At 32.9% G+C, this 20,215-nt stretch overlaps 3 protein-coding genes across 5 annotated transcripts; 1 reads left to right on the top strand and 2 right to left on the bottom strand.

The window, feature by feature from the left end:
• LOC114418508 (transcription factor TCP9-like) lies at positions 1-1,558 on the bottom strand. Its single transcript, XM_028383891.1, has one exon. The coding sequence runs from the start codon at positions 1,397-1,399 to the stop codon at positions 392-394; it is 1,008 nt and encodes a 335-aa protein (XP_028239692.1). The 5' UTR covers positions 1,400-1,558; the 3' UTR covers positions 1-391.
• An 8,785-nt stretch (positions 1,559-10,343) lies between these two features.
• Positions 10,344-14,405, bottom strand: LOC114418506 (peroxisome biogenesis protein 16-like). 2 transcript variants are annotated; one of them, XR_003668045.1, is made up of 9 exons: positions 14,204-14,405; positions 13,617-13,674; positions 13,050-13,266; positions 12,637-12,932; positions 11,663-11,931; positions 11,433-11,500; positions 11,243-11,304; positions 10,703-11,129; positions 10,344-10,568 (listed from the first exon to the last, which is right to left on the bottom strand). XR_003668045.1 is itself a non-coding variant. In XM_028383888.1 (8 exons), exons 1-8 carry the CDS (start codon positions 14,270-14,272, stop codon positions 11,068-11,070), a joined length of 1,101 nt encoding a protein of 366 aa, XP_028239689.1. In that variant the 5' UTR covers positions 14,273-14,405; the 3' UTR covers positions 10,344-11,067. The 2 variants fall into 2 exon arrangements, 1 of the variants encoding a protein (XP_028239689.1); XM_028383888.1 differs by having other exon boundaries at positions 10,344-11,129.
• Positions 14,406-14,628: 223 nt separating this feature from the next.
• Positions 14,629-18,401, top strand: LOC114418507 (ubiquitin-related modifier 1 homolog 2). 2 transcript variants are annotated; one of them, XM_028383890.1, is made up of 4 exons: positions 14,629-14,783; positions 17,324-17,399; positions 17,524-17,573; positions 17,961-18,401. In XM_028383890.1, the coding sequence occupies exons 1-4, from the start codon at positions 14,761-14,763 to the stop codon at positions 18,076-18,078; spliced, it is 267 nt and encodes an 88-aa protein (XP_028239691.1). In that variant the 5' UTR covers positions 14,629-14,760; the 3' UTR covers positions 18,079-18,401. The 2 variants fall into 2 exon arrangements, with proteins under 2 accessions (XP_028239691.1, XP_028239690.1); XM_028383889.1 differs by having other exon boundaries at positions 17,491-17,573.
• The last annotated feature ends 1,814 nt before the right edge of the window (positions 18,402-20,215 follow it).

Here is a 20,215-nt window from a genome sequence, read left to right as displayed (position 1 = left end):
TTATATAGAATAAATGCGTTGATTTTGATGATAACCATCTTAAAAACCATAGTACTTTAGTTTTGGATTGGTGAATAGTATAAAATATTTTAGAACAATAATACATAAAAATTAAAATGTAAATAATTTATTCTAATTAATTGTTATGAAAAATTCTCTCCGTAGAGCTAGTAGTTCTGAGCTTCTGGTACAGGTTGTGTGGTACCCCGCACTGGGTCCCCACCATGCCTTCCACTTTTCGTGTTGACCCACACCCACACGCACGAGGTCCCCACCATTTTTAATCCCGCATCACGTGCGCACGTGCTCTTCCTCTTTCCCGCAGCAACGACGTCGTTGTTCATGGCGGAAGCAAAGAAACCAGATTCAAGTTCATCTTCTCGTTCCTCACTCAATGCTTGGAAGACGCGCGCGACATGAACTGCAACTCCTGCTTGTCGTAAATCTCCAACGAGAAATCCCTCAGCATCTGCGTGGTAGTGGTGGTGGCGGTGGTAGTGGTCGGAGCCATGACGGTGGCTCTCGCCGCCGACTTCGACGACGGCGCGGTGGAGGAAGCGTTAGCGTTGCTTGAAGACGTTATCGAGGTTGGCTGAGGCTGAACGGGTGTGACCAGGGAAGAGACAAACGCGGATATAGGTCTCGCTATGGTGAAGAACTGAGGCTGATGCTGAAACGACGCCGTTTGAGGAACCACAAAAAACGCGCCTGCTGCCGGAACGACGGCGTTTGAAGGTATGGCCCACACGGGAACCATTCCTTGCGGCAAAGGAATTGCTGTATGTTGCGGAATTGTCATCGTCGTCGTCGTTGCTGCGTTTTGGTTATTATTATTAGAGCTTGCGAGCCCGGTGGAGATCGAAACGGCGGCGTCGTTTATGTCAACGTAGGCGCTATTCGCGGGTCGTTTGCGCTTCTTCCTCTCGGGCTGGTCTCCGGGTTCTTGGTCGGAAGGTGAAGTGGTTGGAATCTTTAGGGTTCCGTTGACGGACATCGCGATGGCGGGGACGGTACCGGTGCCGGTGGCGGCGATGATGGCAGGTTCGGCGTGTTCGAGAAGCCACCGGATGGTTTCGCCGTCGGATTTATGACCAAGTTCTCGGGTCAGCTGGAAGATCCGTGCCGCACACGTGGCGGGCATTCGGATCCTCCTACCTCGGCCCTCTACTTTGGTATGACGGTCTTTGGTGGAGGCCCGTTTTTGTGGTTGGGCTTGGGCTTGGGCCTGAGCTTGGGCTTGGGCCAGAGCCTTGGACATGGACATGGACATCCCTGCCGGCACGTGAACCGCCACCGGCATCACACGTATGGCAGACCCCTCCTCCGTCTCGGGCTCCTCTTTAGGCGCCTTGGGCTCTCCCAACCTTAGATCAACATCTCCAGAAGCTTCATCAGCCATAACTTAACAGCAACGTAAAAAAAAAAAAAAAACACAACAACGTGTGTAACAAACGAAAGTGTTTAAGGATGTATAAGATGGAAAGTGGTGTTTGAGTTGGTTTAGAAACTTAGAATGAGAGTGCAAGTGTGATGTTGTGTTTGCGTGAGTGTATAATAACTATGTAACTATATATAGAGAGAATGAGAGAGGTGGTTTTGTGGGGGCCCTTACCGTCCATGATTTTTACATGGAAAGAAATCTACGGTGATCGTTGATGGATCCATAGAGACTAGGACTATTGCACGTGCTGGGGCCCATGGAGGAGCGATTGCGGTAGGGGGAGTTTTGGTCAATTCAGTCACTTATTTGGCAACTGCAAAAAACGTTAAGATAGAAAAGAAAAAAAAGAAAAAAAGAGAGAGAAAGCGAAAAGAAAGAAAAATGGTATGGAAGAATGGAAGTGAACTTGATAAGATTCTTGCATGATGAATCGATGATGGCGTGAACTATTTGGGGGATAAGGAAAATGTTTTTTTTTTTTAGGGTAAAATGTATTTTATTCATTTACCTTATTTTGGGTTTGGGTTTGGTGTTGTAAGTCGTTTGACAAGATTTTACTTTGTTGTTCAAAAATGTCATTGGTAGATTTCAACAAAAACTCTTAACACAAATATATTATATTCGTTAATCAATTAATAATATTAATTTTGATTAATGTAATTAATGCATATTTAATGTGACATCTACTTTCATATAAAGTTTGTTTAATGTTATCAAGTTTATTAATAGCATATTTGAAAACACTTCAAACACACTATTAATAAGCATTGCGATAAACTTCAAACACACTATTAATAAACATATTACGGCAACAAAACCACTTCAAAATAAAGAAACTTTGCAAAAGTTACATATTGTCGCTGACATAACTTTATTTTAAACGTGCACTAAGTTAATGGGGCAAATTTATGAAAGGAACATCTTGATCTAACAAAAATACTTTAAATATCAAAGATGAAACTTTTTATTTGTGATAAAGGAAAACTTTTTAAATTTAGGAGGTCAAACTAAAATAAAAAATTAAAAGGCAAAAAAGTATTTTTACCTCTTTTTTTTTTATAAATTTTTATATATGCATGAATAATTTTGGAAAATTATAAATGTCGACTTCACATTTGGTTGGAGAAACGAAAGACAGAAAAAGAAATAGAGAACAAATAATAAATATAATAAATGGTGTGATAAAAAAAATAAAGAGAAATAATGAATGGGACCTCAGTAATTTTTATGTATATGAATAATTGGTGGAAAAAAAGATAAAATTACTGTATATGAATAATTCCTCAGTAATTTTGATGAGACCTCTTACATAATGAATGATGTTGTGAGTAAAAGTTGAAAACGGTACATATTATAGGAAGACGGGGAGTTAAAATCGTAACGCTACTTGAGAGATAATTGATCCCCGGGCAAGTCGGAATTGTTTTGAATAAATAATATTTGCATGCCAACGATAGTTTTGTTTGTAGGAGCTAGCAAGAACAATTTAAAATTTCTTTAGAGTAAGCACGTTACACATCTTTAAACATGCTATATTGCCCGTACCCACTACTTTAAAGCCATGAATGCATTTAATTAATCATTCATCTAATGCCCAACAAGAGGACAGATTCATCTCTTTCTTTCTTTTTTTACAGTAGGAGAGATTTATGTTTAAAACACTAAATATGTATCACACATACTTATTAGTTAAAACATGATTATATTTTTTTATCGAAAGATGTCAGTAGTTAATTTGTTAGTACTTTTTTATTTTAATTATAAGATTATTTTAATTAATTTATGCTTCTTAAAAAATATTTAATTTAATTGATCACATTAAATATATCAATTATTTGTATTATTATTTTATAATTGTCTTTTTTTTTTATTTCTCTACCCACTTAATTATTTTTTATTAATGATTGAAGAAAAAATAATTAAATAAGAGTATATATAAAAAATAATTAATACATCTAAAAATTATAAAAGAATCTTATGAAAATGAACAAAATTTTGAAAAAAAAAATCCTATAATTAAAGATGGAGGGAATATTATATTATAGGGAAAAAAATTCAAATGTGCATACAATCTCTTATTCTTTCCTTCTCTCTATAATTATAAAGCTAATCTTATAACTTTCCCAAATATGATTATATGAATGAAACCTGAAAATGATATTGGTGAAAGAAGAAAAAATAATAAATGAAAAGTGGACAAAAACAACGATGCTTCGAACGAGGGGAATTCCCTTTGGCGCAGAGAGGATTAAGATGAGGAAGAAATTAAAGGAGAAATGGCATATATATATCATGTAACAATGAGGAGCATATATTGTTCCACTTTTGGACTGAGAAAAGTTTTTGTCAAACCAAATTATATATATTCAGTGAAAGAAAACAAAGACACAAAAGAAGAAAAGAAAAGAAAAGGGAAGTGAAATAATAATAATGAAACAGCGAGAAATGACGAAGACTTAAAATCTAAAATCAATAGCATGAGCGTGTGCTGCGTACATGTGTGTTTTGTATCATAGGACGTCTGAAAAGTGAAATAGTGAATGGTAGAGGAGGGAGGGTAGGTGTTTCATGGAATGATCAAGGTACTTTTAGAGATTTTTTGTGGTTTTTTCTACGAGACTCAACTCAATATACTTTTTAGAAATTCAACTATTCAAGTTGATGTTTTAACTTTTTTTATACTTTCTCTTTTCGTTTAGATAATCTTCTAGGTCTTAGTTATAATATAGAATTGTTTTCGTTAAGGCTTTTATTCTTATAAAATTTTCTTATTTCATTTTAGTTTTTGTCCTATTTGCTTCTGTTAATCATGTTAACATTTTAGGGTTAGTTCTGTGGCGAGAATACGATAGAATGTAATAAGATACGAAAGTAATATAGAATAGAAGTATTGAAAGTTATAATCCTATTTAATATTTGATGTACACAAGATAACAAATCAGTTAAAATTATAGTAACTACTGAAATCGAACATAAGTTATCTTTTCTTATATTTGATAACTCACTGCATATAAATGATGTGCAAATGATAATATTATTATTTTTGTTAAAAATACAAATATTTTCTAAAATGTAACTGTCAATTTAATTTTTCAAATTCTACAAATTACAAAAATTATATTTTTACCTAAATTGTACATAATTCTTTATATTATATATCTACTTTTCTTAAAAATTATAAAAATACATAATATTTTTAAAATTATTATTAGTGTTCAAATATATTTAACTATTTTTAATAATTATTATTTCATTTTATGTTTTAATTAATAATAAATTTTAAATTTAAAGATCAAAATGAAAAATTATTATAAATATATATAAGATAACATTTTTAAGTCCTTGATTGATCTTCTCCAAAATATTTATATAAGCTTTAATCTTTTAGATCGATGATTAACCCTAGTTCATGACTTAATCACATATAAAAATTTTCATTCCTCACTAAAAATTATATAATATATGAGAATCAAAATGCAAGTCATCTTTCACAAATTCAACATTTTTAACTGATTTACAGTTATTAACTTATATATATATATATATATATATATATATATATATATATATATATATATATATATATATATATATATATATATATATATATATATATAACCTTTGAATCTTTTGCATGTATGTAGGTATTCTTCTCATCTTACACTAAGAAAAAGGCACTACAAGAAATGAGAGCATTGCAAAGATGGTAAATATTAAAAATTACACACACACGTATATATAAGTTCAATTGTAAATAAAAGCATTGCTTTGATAGTTAATGTAAAAAGTTGAAGACAAGATGTTATGCGCATGGCTTACGTAAGATTTAAAGAAAATTAAAGCATTAGCTATTTAAAATTAAACAAGTTTAAATAGTAAAAGAAGAAACCTTGTTAATTAGAAAATTCCGTACTTGCAGGGAATATATATCTCACTCCAAACCCAAGTATCAATTTCGGCGAGAGTAATACTACTAATATTCGAAAAAAAATAATCATAAATTTGATAGTATTTAGTGATAGTTAGGATGAATAAAAGTGATAAGGACTACTCACTCACTAAGAATCAAAACGCATGGCACGTCATTATGATGAAAAGCCAGACAAATAAATTCTAACTCTTGATTCGTTTTTAGGAAAATCCAACCTCAAGTGATTTTTTCTTCTTCTTTTTCCCCCCTTCAAAATCCAATATTCTTAGGCGACTTTCTAGTGTTATCATTTGACACAATAATTTTCAATATTCTTGAAAATATATAAATATTCATACAGGAAACCCAGGTTAACCATCTGCTTCTTTTTCTCTTCTTTAGGTAGAAGGCTAGTTTAAAGACATAATTATTATTATAATTAGTAATATAGTTGGTAGTAGTATTACTAATTTAGAGGAGGAAACTGTTATCCTCTTCAAACTCTACTAATTCTTTTTTTAAGCAAAACTCTACAAACTTATAGTAACTAATAAATAATCCAATAATAAAAACCAGCAGCATAGATCAAACACTATTTTAACGAACACAAAACAAAAGTATATTTTGTAGCAAACAAGTAAAAGCAGAATTCCCAAAACTGAGAGGAGGGATATAGATATAGTGTTCACCTCTCATTATCATAGCTAGTATGTCACACGGTAGCTGGCAATTAAGAAGCCTAAAACAAGTCACAGTGGCTGCTATAGAGTACCATCCTAATTCAATCCAATACCAAAAATAAAATAAAGTAAGATTGTACAAAACCCTCATCGATCCATCACTTACTTAGTTAAGAAATATAAAAACAAAAAAAAATATATGCAAATCAATAAATAATATGTGCATGGATGGGCAGTGTATATAATTATTTAATCACCAACATACATGCATCTTAAACTTTTAAAATAATTATCTTAAAAGTGATATAAAAATTATTTTTGATTGATTATTGAAAAGTAATTTTTTATATTACGCTAACAGTATATGCTTATTTATTTTTCTTCAAACGAAATGTATCCTCAGTAAATCAATAAATGTGAGGTTGAAATCGTTTCAATCTAATAATAATTTAAATGTTTTTTTTGAAAGAAACAATAATTTCAAGTTTGAATCTGGAATAGGTAACAATGTTAGAATTTTTCGGATCATAGTAAATTTATCTAATTCAAACATAATTATTTCTATTTTTTTTTAATAATTTTTACCTGAATGAAAATGCCTAATTGCATATTTTTCATGTTTGAGTGGAATAAAATAACAAGAAAACAAAACTTTCCCTCTAAATATAATGTAACTGTATATCAAGATTTAAACTTAAAATTACAAGATAAATTAAAACTATCATGTATGAATTGGTACATCCTAGTATGATAGATGCTTATTAAACTTCATAGAAATTATGCAACTAAATTTTTTACTCATAGTTTGTCTCACTATACACGTATCCATGATGTAGAAGGTGATGGGTGGGTCCATATTTGGCCATGCACCTTTTGGGGGCCAGGCAGGGTTGAAGAGAGGGGTGCTTGGGCCCACACGAGTGTGTGGTGGTGGCGCCAACAAGCACCGGTGTGCACGCTGAGATGCTAACCATGGCCCATGGGCCACCCCCCTCCCCCGTCACACACAGGCCCACTTTATCTTCCAAAATCACTCTGACTCCTCTCTCTATGGCTCCGGCTGCGCACTGCCCTCCGTACACTGTCCCAGTGGGACCCACCCATCCGTAAATCCAACGGTTCCTCATGCTCCCTCCCCCCACGTGGGTCCCACCACCCCAAAAATATAGGACCATGGCCTTGCTGTGCTGGTTTGGTTGGGACTTGGGTGCCTCTGCCCCCTCCCTCACTCACTTTGAAAGTGGACCACAATGGAAGAAAAAATAGTGGTGGCCCCTAAGTGGGACCCACCATTATCACACTCCCCACCTCACTTACCCCTATTGGGACCCTCTAGTGGCAAATTGGGTATTGACCAACACCCAGTTTCTCAATTGGTCCCTACTTGTTTTTTCATATTTATATTTATTTAAGTTACTACTACCTCTTCTCTACTGGCTTCTGGATGGGGGACCTTTGGAGGTGGGTCCCTATTTCCTGCAGATTATGGTGTAGGGCACTCCCTCTCACTTCTCTCCCTATTGATTTGTTTATTCTTTATTATCCTACCAACTTTTGCCTACTCCTAATGACGTAATTGTTTCGTTTAGTTTTATTATTCTTTTGGTTGAATGTAGATGGTGTTTATTTATTGTGAATGGTGGGAGGAACTATTCCATTGGATGAGAATGGGGCTTTGCTTATTTCTTTGGGATAGGAGGGGCCCCTTCTAAGCTTGATCCACGATGCTTGTTGGTGAGTGGCCATGACAGCAAGAAATGAGTGATTTTACCATGAATACAATCTATGGTAAAAACAATTTTTATGCATTGGGGTTATATTCTATTTGCTGCAAGACATTAATCCTTTTTGAAATATATATATTTGAAGAGAGTTTTATCTTTTACAATAAAGTACTTTTATACACCCATGGTCAGCATGTTTAAAGAATTCATTTATTTTGTATTATATATTAAAAAAAATCTTAATAGAATAATTTTAATATTAACTTAATTTTTTAATTGACTATGTTTCATATACATTTACTTATGTAACCAAAAAAACACATACTTTTGTTAAGATTAGGTAGCAAAGTAAAATATCGTTCTTTCATCTTTTCATCCAACTACTTTGCCAAGTTGAATTCTGTTTTGTCTGCTTTTATTTAATCTTCTTAAACAGTGGTACATTGTGTTAAACCCAGATGAATGATGAATGAATTATTATTAAATTCCACGCCTTCATCTAGTAACTATAAAATTCTATAAGATTTGACTCATCTAAATTGATAATGATAAAAGAAAAGGAAAATATGGATTTATAATTGAAAAATCTGTTAACGTGTGTGTGTTTGAGAGAGAGAGAGAGAGAGTGAGTGAGTGAGTGAAGTTATTAAAAATATCTCTCTTTAATTTTTTAATCAATAACTTTTTTTGAATAAATTTTTTAATCAATAAGTATGACCATCGATTTTCTTCTTTAAAGTGTGGACCTTAGTTTAGAAAATTAAATTCGTGACCTGGATACATTAATATCTTAGATTTAAAGATGAATCAAATGCATAATTAAAAATGTATGTTAGTTACTATCTTCGACATTTTATATTTGGTATAATAATTGAATTAGGATGATATTTGGTCCTATTCTATTCAGTAAAAAAAAATTATATTTGATCCTAAATTTAATGAATATCCACCCAAATTACTCATAATAAGTTAGAATTTTACCTATTAAATGATCATGGTCGTAATTTGCGATCACATATTTATCATATTTTATGATAAAGATATGAATGATCTTCCAATATTTTCACAAAAAATGATCTACAAATATTTTTTAAATTACTTAAATGATAACACTTTAATTAATACTTTTCAATTACTAATTTTAGTAGTTAAATTTAGCATTAAAATAGTGTTTATTCGTTACCAATAAAAAGAGAGTATATTCTATTTAATTAGTATAAAAGTAATGATTCCATGTTAGATAAATAGGTACTACTTTAAATAAGCATGGCATTTGGTGTGGGATTTTTTTTTTCATGTGTGAGAATCATGATTCTTGAGAATGAATAAAATTCATTTGATTAATCATAAATATTTTTGGAAATATTTATATAAATTTTTTAAAAATTAAAAAATTACATAATATTTTTACTGGTTATTTTAATTATTTCACATTAAATAATCTAATAAAAGTAATGTGATTTTTTGTACCCTAGTTTAAAAAATATTTAACAAGAAAAAAAAATAGATTCTGGCTACATCTATGAGAATATTTTTTTTTTGAAAACTAATTAAAAAAAATTCTTAGATTTTCCAAAAATATTATTTTTTAAAACTAATACCAAACATAAGAAATAAAGTTTCTTCGTCTAAGATTACCAAGAAACTAAAATTTCTCTTCTACTCTATGCCCCTAAAGTTGACGTCCATATCACTATGCGTGAGTAGTGGTGGGCTTATGAATAATGATCGTGGACTAGTTATGTAACCATGACTTGCTTTGGTTTGAATCATGTAGAGTTTAGGTCATTTAATTGTTATGCGGGTTCGTTAGCATGACTCACAAAAACAAATTTGTTTTGTGAAGTTACTGTTCGACTTATTTGCCCACATAAAAAATACTTATTTTTTAAATTTTCTTTATAACTGAAAGTTTAAACGAGAAATTTCATTTTGGGCTAACTTAAAATTAATTGGTCCAACCCACCAATCAAATACAATGAAAACAAAATTAAAAGCTAATGTGGACCGGTCCATTTTAATCATAGGCCAATGTGATCTATTCCGTTTAATCACATGCTTAAGCACACTGATATAATTCAAGCTTAGTTCATGAAGACAATGAAGCCAACTAGTGTAAGAACAAATATAGTAACAGTGATTATAGTAATAGTAATGAAGAAAATGATGAGAAAAATAGCAAAAATGGGAAGAATAGTTTATAGTGTGAGAAGGTTTGGAATTATAATTTTAAACAGTAAACGTTAAGAAATGGGAAATGTTACTGTAAAATTATATAAGAATTTTATGAAATTAATCCTTAAAAGTTAAAATCTTCATTTTAATCCTCAAACAACTTTTAAACCTTATTATTATATTATAATAATTTCAAGTTTGAGATTGGGATTTCAGTACCAAAAAAACACTAATTAAAAATCACCTTGCTCTCGCAGGTGTGGGTTTTCAAGCGGAAAAATTGGTATTCCAAAAAAATTACCACATTTTTACCTGCTTGTAGAACAAAGCCACGAGGTTCTAAGAGGGAATGCAAGATGCTTATTGCTTGCGAATAATTTCGTAAAAGTGTATCACCAAACAAAGACATTTTGTTCCAATACGAAAGTATTATATATAATTTTCGTACCAAACTAGACTATTACAAAGACATTGAGTAGTTTACAGTATCATTGAACTATAAGATACGTAATTTTGGTGTACAGGTATTGATGGACACAACCAAAAAAATAAAAGAAATACTACAAGTTCTGGTTCTGGTAAAGAAAAATACGCAACTTTGGCAGCATTAATGCTTCAGATGGTTCTTCATATACCTTCTTTGGTGATAAAAAAAAAAGAAGCATAATTCAATATACATTTGTCCACATATGGATGCTGATGGAAACTAAGCTTAATACTTAATAAGTTTGAACAAAATATAATTTTCTGAGTTCAAGAATCACATTCTAACCTGCCAATGGATGCTCAGAACTACAAGTGTAATTCTCACCCACCTCTATTTTGTGAATAGGAGTAGAACAAAATCTCCCAAATAAATATTCCAATTTATACTGAGTTGTTGATAGTGTAGCTATCCTTGCAAACAATTTGTCTCACACATGGGTTGCAGCTTAACATCTTCTATGTTTGGAATTGTCAAGCAAAAGAAAAGTTCAAGCTTGCAATGGTTTGTTATTTTTAAATCATAATAGTAGCAGGTTTGATACCTCTTCATCATTTGAAAAGTTTGGAACAGCAGGTAGTGTGGAAGAAGAGTAAGAATATCTATCTTTCCAAAATCTTGGAGGGCAATTAGGCATTTGTTCTGGATTTTATTCACGATCCTGACATGTAAGTGTATCGTGTTTGAGCTCCAATTATAAGTTCAACAAGTTTTGCTGTAACATTCATTAGAAAAACAGATCAGATGCTTAGAGTAATTTATGAAGCTGAAATGATGATGACAAGAAGGTAAGGCACTAAAAGGGAAACAAATAAGTATTAAGCTCACCTGTGAGAAATCCTATGACAGGAATAGGCTCCAAAACTTTCTCCGTGCTTTCAAGTCTTTGCCTAAAACATTATTGATATTTTAGTGTCATTTTTTCTCCAACTTTGAAGGAGCAATTTGCAAAAATTTGAAGTGTTACAAAATGATAAAGAAAGGGAAAAAATGGGAACAAAATGTAAATCATTGCTACCTAGTATACTTGCTGAAAAATGGATCTCTCATTAGGTAAAGAACAAATAGCAGCTTTCGCCGTTTAACCTGAAGCAAAACTATTTAAGCATTAACTCTTTAGTGGGTGGAACATTACTAGGAAATAAGACAGTTCTGAATGTAGTATTAATGGCCAACATTCAATGGAGAAGACCATTAAGCCCAGTGCATCTTATGTTGTATGGCTTTTCAGTCTATAGAAACACAAACCTCATCCTTTTCTAGGGCAGACAGATGAAACATTCGGTCCTTCCCACCAGCCACTGACGATGTAATGAGTGAAAGAATACTGTTTCCTATGCAATCAATAGCCAGCGAAAGGAACCAAGGGGTCCATGACCGAATACCATATTTTCGAATAAATAAAACATAAATAAGTGGTCTACTAATAAGTAGAACTTCTCCAATAAAAAACAGAGCCCCACAAAGACCCCTTTCAGACAATATGGTGAGAAGTGTTGGTCTATCCACCCTTGAAGCTGTAGGAATTCAGTGAGAAACAAATATTAGTTGAATATCTCATGCATTATAACCGATTACACTTGCTAACAAATGCTAAAAATATGGCTTAAATGCAATTATGGTCCTCCTATTTTGTTAGATCCACAATTTTGGTCCCTTCATTTTAAAATTGAGACATTTGATCCTTCTATTTTAAAAAATCCACAATATTAGTCCCCCCATTTTAAAATTGAGACATTTGGTCCTCATATTTTAAAAAATTTGCGATTTTAATCCTCCCATTTTAAAATAGAAACATTTAATCCTCAAATTTTAGAAAATTTGTAATTTTGGTCAAATTATTAATTTTGTCTCAATCATTACAAACTTATAATTACATTTGGTCCAATTGAACTTTAAACCTAACATATTCATTTAAGGTATCATTAAGAAGTGATTTAATTAATTAGAAAGTAAGAAATAAAAGAAATAAAACATAAGCAAAATTAAATATTAAACCAAAATTGTGGATTTTCTAAAATACGAGGACCAAAATTATGTATTGTCTAAAATATGGGGACCAAATGTTTGTATTTTGAAATAGGGGAACCCGAATTGCTTATTTTTTAAAATAGGAGGACCAAATGTCTCAATTTTAAAATAGAAGGATCAAAACTATGGATTGAGTAAAATAGAGGGACCAAAATTGCATTTAAGCCTAAAATATCTATAAAACAGGTTACTTGTAGGCTCCATAGTTGCTTGTTGGTGTTCAACCCTGCGTAACCACACTGGATCTGACCCCTTTGCTTTTTCTCCAAATCTAACCAAAGCAGATAATGCTCTTCCTTCCTGATTCATTGGTTTTGCACCAAGATTGTTTTTCATATAACCAGGCCTATGATGCACATCGGGCTTTAAGCCCATATGATGTTGTGAAGTAAAACTATCTGAATACTCCTCATCATTAGGTGTTTCCCCTCCTTGTAGCAGCATCTTATATCCACTCTTCCGAAACAAAGATAACCGAACCAGTACCCTGATTTAGAGTGACTCAAGATAATGAGATAAACAGATAGAAGACTACAGATATAAATTTAATGACAGATTGAGGACATAGGAAGGGCCATATGCAAAATTACATTATTCTGCTTACTTGGTTGCTTCAGTAATGGCAAGGAAATTCCATTTCTTATCATCACCATAGTATTGTTGTGCCACAACTTCAACTAATGTTTCCAAATCCTTTAATGCAGATAAGCATAATGGATAAGGAAATGAATAAGGCTCGACAGAGCCTGTAATATTTTGCTTAGGAGCTGTATCAATTATATGTTCATTGAGAGCTGTGATGATTCCCAGAATAGTTGTTACTGCATTAAATCATAGATCTTCTCAGTAAGGTACAAATTTCTGTATTATAGTAGGAGAAAATAATTAAAGAAATAGAGAAGGCAATTAGAAGTTGTTAAATTTTTAGGAAAATATAGGTAAACTAGAAGAGTGTAACATGACTTTTGAAATTTGCAACAGGTAAACTAGGTTAGGGATACACATGGCTTTGCAAAGTACATTTATTTTCATTAGCTAGTTAGCATTTTCAAGATCAACATGAACAAATAATTGGACATCAAAGCTTCTATTATGGGCCATTGCAGTCACCAACGGAAAAATAACAATGACTCAAAAGAAGTAGCCAAAAGTTATAAAACATTCACAATACCTGCTTCTGGTCCAATCTCTGATTCAGAAAACCGTTCAGGAAGAAGCCATGTCAATCCCTGTCCACATTTTCAACCCCTCAATTAGATAACTATTCACAAAAAACTCCACAACAAACTATGTTTCAACACAATGCCTCCATAGACTTGAAGAAACAGAAAACAACAATCACAGCAAAACAGGTCGTTGATTTCATTTTCTAAGATCACTTTCACTAATTATATTTTCATTAACAGCCACAAAATTCCAAATTGTTAGATTTTACAAATGAAACAACGAAATCAGGATCATTAGTGAAAAAAGCAAAACAAAATAGCACCTAATGCAACAAATAGAGCCAAATTATAAACCCACAAAATTCATACCAGAATTACTATTTTCCCCAGAATATTGTGTGCAGCTATAAATGTCACAATTAGCAAGTAGTAGCAAACAACACAAAAGCTCACAAAAAAAGAAGCAAACAACACAGAAACCTGACCTAATTCCCAAATTCCCTTTGGCTCATAAAATTGCAACAACCGAATGATTACATTAAATTTAACAAAAACAATATTGTCAAATTGATAATCCAAAATGTAACCTTACATTGGCCAAAGACTCCATGGAGTGCACAAACTCTTTGTTCTGCCTCACCCATCTCTTATAAGCCTCCATAGCTTCAGAAACTCAACGAATTATGCAAAAGCACGAAATCCTACCAAAATCTGAAGGTATTGGAAGCGACCCAGTTGGCCAAGATGTAAACTTTCCGACACAAATTGCGTGAAATAAATATGGGTTTTCAAATTTTCAATCAGGAAAAAATAAAATCAGAGAACGAATCAATGGGATACGATGACGTGGGTATTTTGGGAAATTCAGTATTTTGATCTGAACCGTTAATTTGTACAGTTTTTTATCTTTGAACCGTTGGATGAGAGTGTTTTACTCTTGATAAAATGGACGGCTGAGATTTGGTGATGAGCATTGATGGCGCGGTTAAGAGTTTGTGATTTATATTTTGGTGTTTGTGTTGCGTAAGAATAAAAAGTGAGGGCTTTTAAGTTTGATTTTGAAAAGGTTGTGCTGCTTCTCTCTCTGTCTCCTCGTTCGCTTCTTTCTCTCTCTAGGGTTTTGGGGGTTCTGAGTAAACGTTGTAAAACATGCAGCTGACACTTGAATTCGGGTAATTCTATGTTGGATCTGTCAAAAGTCACTGCTTGATATGTTTCTTTGTAAAGTTTAATTTTTATTTTTCATAAAAAAATAACTTTTTTAAATGGGGAGATTGATAAGTGTGATGCTTTTCTCCGAGATTGATAAAACTGTATTTTTTTTTTTAATTTTTAATTTTTGGTGATTGGTCTTTTTAGTATCTGAGAATGTGAATATTAATATTGGGTGAAGTTTTAGCACTTCATGTGTTACAAATGTTTGTTCATCATATTTACTTGGTCATTCATGTGATCTGATTCCCTGCTATTCCTTGACATTGTTCTTTGATTATGTTGATTCTATGCTGTAGTTTTTGGATCACTTATATTCATGTATAGCTGGTTAGTTTGCATAGTGCTATCCTCAAAAAGATTTCTTTATAGTTAAAGAAAAAGGAACTTTATGGAAGATATTTCTGATCAAACAAACAACTGGAACCTTAATAATAGAGCTATGTGTTAGCTGGGGGTTAAATTTTCCGTTTTGCTGTGTAACAAAGGGAGCCTAATAGAAGTGATCATTTCTGCGTATATTTTGGAAATGCTTATTGTGTTTCAAACATAATATAGGAAGTTCATATCTGCCTCTTTATGTTGAGGACTGAGAAGTGTAACTTATGCATCTTGATAAAACTTTTATCATAAAAGGAACAGGAAAAAGTTCTCATATGTAAAAGTTCCTTCTGAAAAGTCACAATCTTGAAAGATGAAATCAAAGATGATTCCAGATATTGAATTGATGTTCCTCATTCAGTTTATCAATTTTCTGTTAATAAAGCCATAGGGAAACATTTTATTTTCAGGGTTCTAGTTATTCTGTAGAACCTTAGGCATCGCTACAGTAATGTCTTTAGGCCATAAGAGGATCTAATACAGAGATAGAGTAAGTAAAGCTGTTTTGACTAAAAGTGAAGGAATGGATAGTGCTAAATCGGTAGAGGAAAAGGTTAGGAATGATTCTCCCCCTTTTGTTAATGTTCGACGATTTTTAGGATTGATTTTTGAGATTTGGAGATTTCTTGTTTCTCAGTTGATGTAAATACCATGCTGAAGACCCTAGGATTAAGACTTGACTTTTGTTGTTCAATTCATGTATATTTTTAGAAGCTTATATGAATTACAAGCCTGGTCTTTAGGGCTAAATATTTTTTTCCTTTGTACTGACTGTCTTTAGGGGTGTGGTAGACTCGGAAGAGTAATTGAAATCTGAACTGAGTTATATTATTAAAGGCGTGCTAATTTTTTAATCTTTATTGAAATTTATTTTAGAAATAGGTTTTATGTTTTCTTATTTTATTTGTTTATTAGATGGGTAAAAAATTAACTGAAGGTTTATTCAGCATCATTGTATGGCACTACTTAATTTTCAAAATTCGTTACTGTTTTCTTATCTAGTTATTATTTATGATGGATTTTAAGGTGAACCACTGCCATAGGTGGTCCACCATGCACCACAATTTATAGTCGTTGCATTAATCTATATTGGTCAAGCTTATTGTAGCCTTGCTTCATCAGTTCCACTCTGGAGGTTGTGATGAATAGTGATGAGGTGCTGATGTTGGTGGCTTAGAGAGAGTTGAAATTGCATTTTCTTGACAGGTGGAGAAGATTACAGGCTACAACTTCTGAAGCAAGAGGCTTGTAGAAGAAGTCCTCATTCATTCCTCCTTCATCGATGAACTCAAGGCACTTGCAAGAAACGCCCTCGATGAAGGAGGAGTGAAGGCTTCTTCCAGAAGTCACTTGATTCGGAATTTATATCGTATTATATTCTCCATTTGCTCAATGAAATTCAATTCCAACTCTTGTTTCCTTTGCCCTGCCAGCATGTGGAGAAGATCATAGGCTACAAATCCCAAACAAGAGTTTTCTAGAAGTTCTCACTTACTCCTCCTTAATTGACGAACTCGAGGTACTCGTAAGAAACACCTTTGATGAAGGAGTGAATGATTCTTCTAGAAGTCATTTGTTTTTAGGATTTGTATCCTATTATATTCCACTTGCACAACCAAATGCAATTCCAACTCTCTCTCCTTTACACCTCCAACTATCACCATTTGTTGTGGCCTCCGTTGTTTCCTCTGCCACAATGCCCCTCCCCCTTACCCTTAGGGACTGAGTAGAATACTTCATCAACCCCATCACCCAAGTGGATCATTCCGGGGCATGGTGGATTGGTCAAGGTGTGAAAGGTCCTTGTCGACATTGTTGAGTCCATTGCTGACACTTTTTATGTTGATGTCAATTTCATCCTTTAAAAACTATGGTGGGTTATGGCGGCATTTGTGGTAGAGGTGGTTGGTGATGAAGAGATAATTCAAAGAAGTAGGTGAGATCTGCAAATGTTGAGTCTAGAATAAGCCTGTAATATAGATTAATCTAGCGATTGTAAATCGTGATGCATGGTGGACCTTCTATGATGGTGGTCCACCTTACAATATGTCATAATATTTATTTGAGGTTAGAACCTTCAAGTTTTTGTCTTATTTGTTAAAATGGTTGAAACATACAGAGGGGGATTGGAACTTCTTTGTGACTCCAAGAAGATTCATAATGTCAATATTGAGCAACACAATGGAGAAGACAAGGTACTATATAACTTCAAATATTATTGAACAATAATAAGGAATATGCTTTCATGCTTAGCATTCTTATAAAATTTTCTTCTTTCTTTCTCAGTTAATCATGAAAGATTTGCTTTCTTGGGTACAGACCAACTTGATTAAGGAGAGGCCTGAAATGTTTATGAAAGGAGATACTGTGTAAGTTTTATAATCTAAATACATTTGAATTAAGCATTGGTAATAGGAAGGAGATCTTCTAAAGCTAGCTTGTTTATGAAGAGAGCAAGGGTATGTTTACCATTAATTTAATCTGAAGTGTATTATAATCTTAACCTGCTAAATTATTTAATGTGAATATGCTCTTGCTCACTTTAGAGGAGCCTTTTCCTGTGTAGTAATTAGTTAGGCTTCTCATTAGCTCATATCAGGTGTTTAATTGGACGAGGAGAAATTGAGGATAAAGGGGTATTTATGCTTAAGCTAATTTAAGATTACCTATAATTAAGAACTTTCATATGCACATACGTGTAATATTATAGTGCTGAACTATGTTAATATTTTGGTTGCGTGTGGCCTGTTGTGCAGGAGACCTGGAGTTCTTGTCCTTGTGAATGATTGTGATTGGGAGCTAAGTGGTCAGCTGAACACATCACTGGAAGACAAAGATGTGGTGGTTTTTATATCAACCCTGCATGGTGGTTAAGGCATAGATTACCAAATGTTTATATGAAACAGTGAACTAAGATAACTAAACAAGTTGACTATCAAATTTAATGGCCTAATATGTAAGGTGCTGTTCACAGTCTTTACTTCTACCGATATCAAATTTGGTTATTACACTTTTACAGATTTTGGCAAAGTTGTGATACTTGTCTAATAAAGTAACACTTATTTGATCCAAGGGAACTGGGATGATGTATCTTTGGTTATGACATTGTATACTACTGTAAGGTCTGATCCATGAGTTGCTTCACGCAAATTATTAGCTCCAAGAAAATCAGGATGATGAATATCTTTACGGTATAATTGGTTTAAGGATTTTTGTTTTGTTTTGTTTTTCCAATAATCGCATAAGTATTATTATCATGTTTTCACTTTGTTTCTTGCTTTTCATGAAATGGTGTAAATAGCAATAAAAGTGAAAGTAAATGTATTGCCGTAAACTAAACTTGCATATGCCCTAAAGGTTATAACAGTATAAGGTAACAAGGTCATCGGATCATAAACTGTTATGAAAGGCAATTTGTTGTTTTTTATGATTACTATACTAACAATGATTTTTTATTAGTTGAAAATATATAGTATATAAAAATTAAAGTCAAAATTCAGTCACCCAAATTACTCAAAGCTTGGAGTCAATTTCATTTTGAATGTGTTGATCTGTGATATTAAATTGTTTATTTATCAGTTCTTTGCACTTTAAAGATTTTAACTTTCCAACCTCAATAGGTGAAATGAATACATGAAATGATACAATACATTTATTGTCAACTATGCAATGCTTTACACTGAATAAAATATTTGAATTTTATAAAAGATATGCAAGGTAGAGCGCTGATTTTTTTGTAACTTTAATAGGTATGTGTTTATTGTCTATAAAATATATTTACACTATTTTTATATTGTTATTATAACAATAAATTTATTATACAAAATCAAAATGAATGTTACAAATAAAAAATAAATACGGCAATTCAGTTGCAATCTCTATTTTGTAAGATTCATTTTGATATATAAATTTACATACATGAATTAATACATGAATTAATACAAAGAGCTATCAACCAAAAAACACTTGAAAAAACTTGATCACTTGATCATAGAGACTATGCTCAGTGCTTCAATTTGTTAATAAGAGTAATTTTAACTAGCTTACTTTGATAATAATAAAATAACACGTGATTTACCAGAAGAAGGAATCAGGTAATGCAGTTAAATAGGTTCTTGCACCACTACATGATAGAAAAATGGCGATATTATACGAAACAATGTTGAATCTCATTATATTTGAATACTATGAATAACAATGTTTAAGGGCGGAAATAGTAAAGATAAACATCAAATTTACAAAAGGAGAAATAACTTGCAGATGGGCATCACCGAGTGTATATTACTCCCATTTCGTCTGCACACATAGGAGCCCAAATGAACGGTGGAGGAAACTCAAAAAGTTCTACCCTACCAGACAATGACAATCCATGTTTGGCGAGACCATCAGCTGCGGAATTAGCTTCTCTGAAGACATGATTCCAAACGATATGATTGGCCTTGCTACCGATCTCAAGTATTGAAGAGACAAGATCATAGAAAATGTGACTTTGTTGGACACCCAAGTTAATGAGCTGGATACTTGCATGCGAATCACTCTCCACGATCAAATTGCCGTATCCCCTAGATACTGCTGTTTGTACTCCAATCTTAATGGCCAATAACTCAGCCTCTAGCGCTGTGCAGCACTTACCCAAGCTACTAGAGAAAGCATAGACAAAATTCGCTTCCCAATCCCTCACAATCCCTCCGGCAGCAGCTTTGTTTCCATAGCGGGTAAAAGCTCCATCGCAATTTATCTTAAAAAACATTACAGGAGGTGCTGTCCACCAAACCAACCTTTTGGGTCTAGAACTGTTTTTCTTCACATAAAACGAATGCATGTTCCAGCACTGATCACCGTGTATACACTTGCCATCTACCCAGTGTTTACATATCCGTGTTGATGATTTCTGAGAGGCCTGGGGAGGAATAACAAGAACAATAGGTGGGTGTACCTGTAGAGGCAGGTAGCAAGGCAAAGGCAAGGGTGTTCTTATTCGCAAGAATCTCCCACCATTTTGTTGGGTAAT

The sequence above is a fragment of the Glycine soja genome, chromosome 7 (assembly GCF_004193775.1).
Source record: "Glycine soja cultivar W05 chromosome 7, ASM419377v2, whole genome shotgun sequence".
Taxonomy (NCBI): domain Eukaryota; kingdom Viridiplantae; phylum Streptophyta; class Magnoliopsida; order Fabales; family Fabaceae; genus Glycine; species Glycine soja.
The sequence above is the reverse complement of the archived record's forward strand: the minus strand, read 5'-3'. Positions and strand labels throughout refer to the sequence as shown.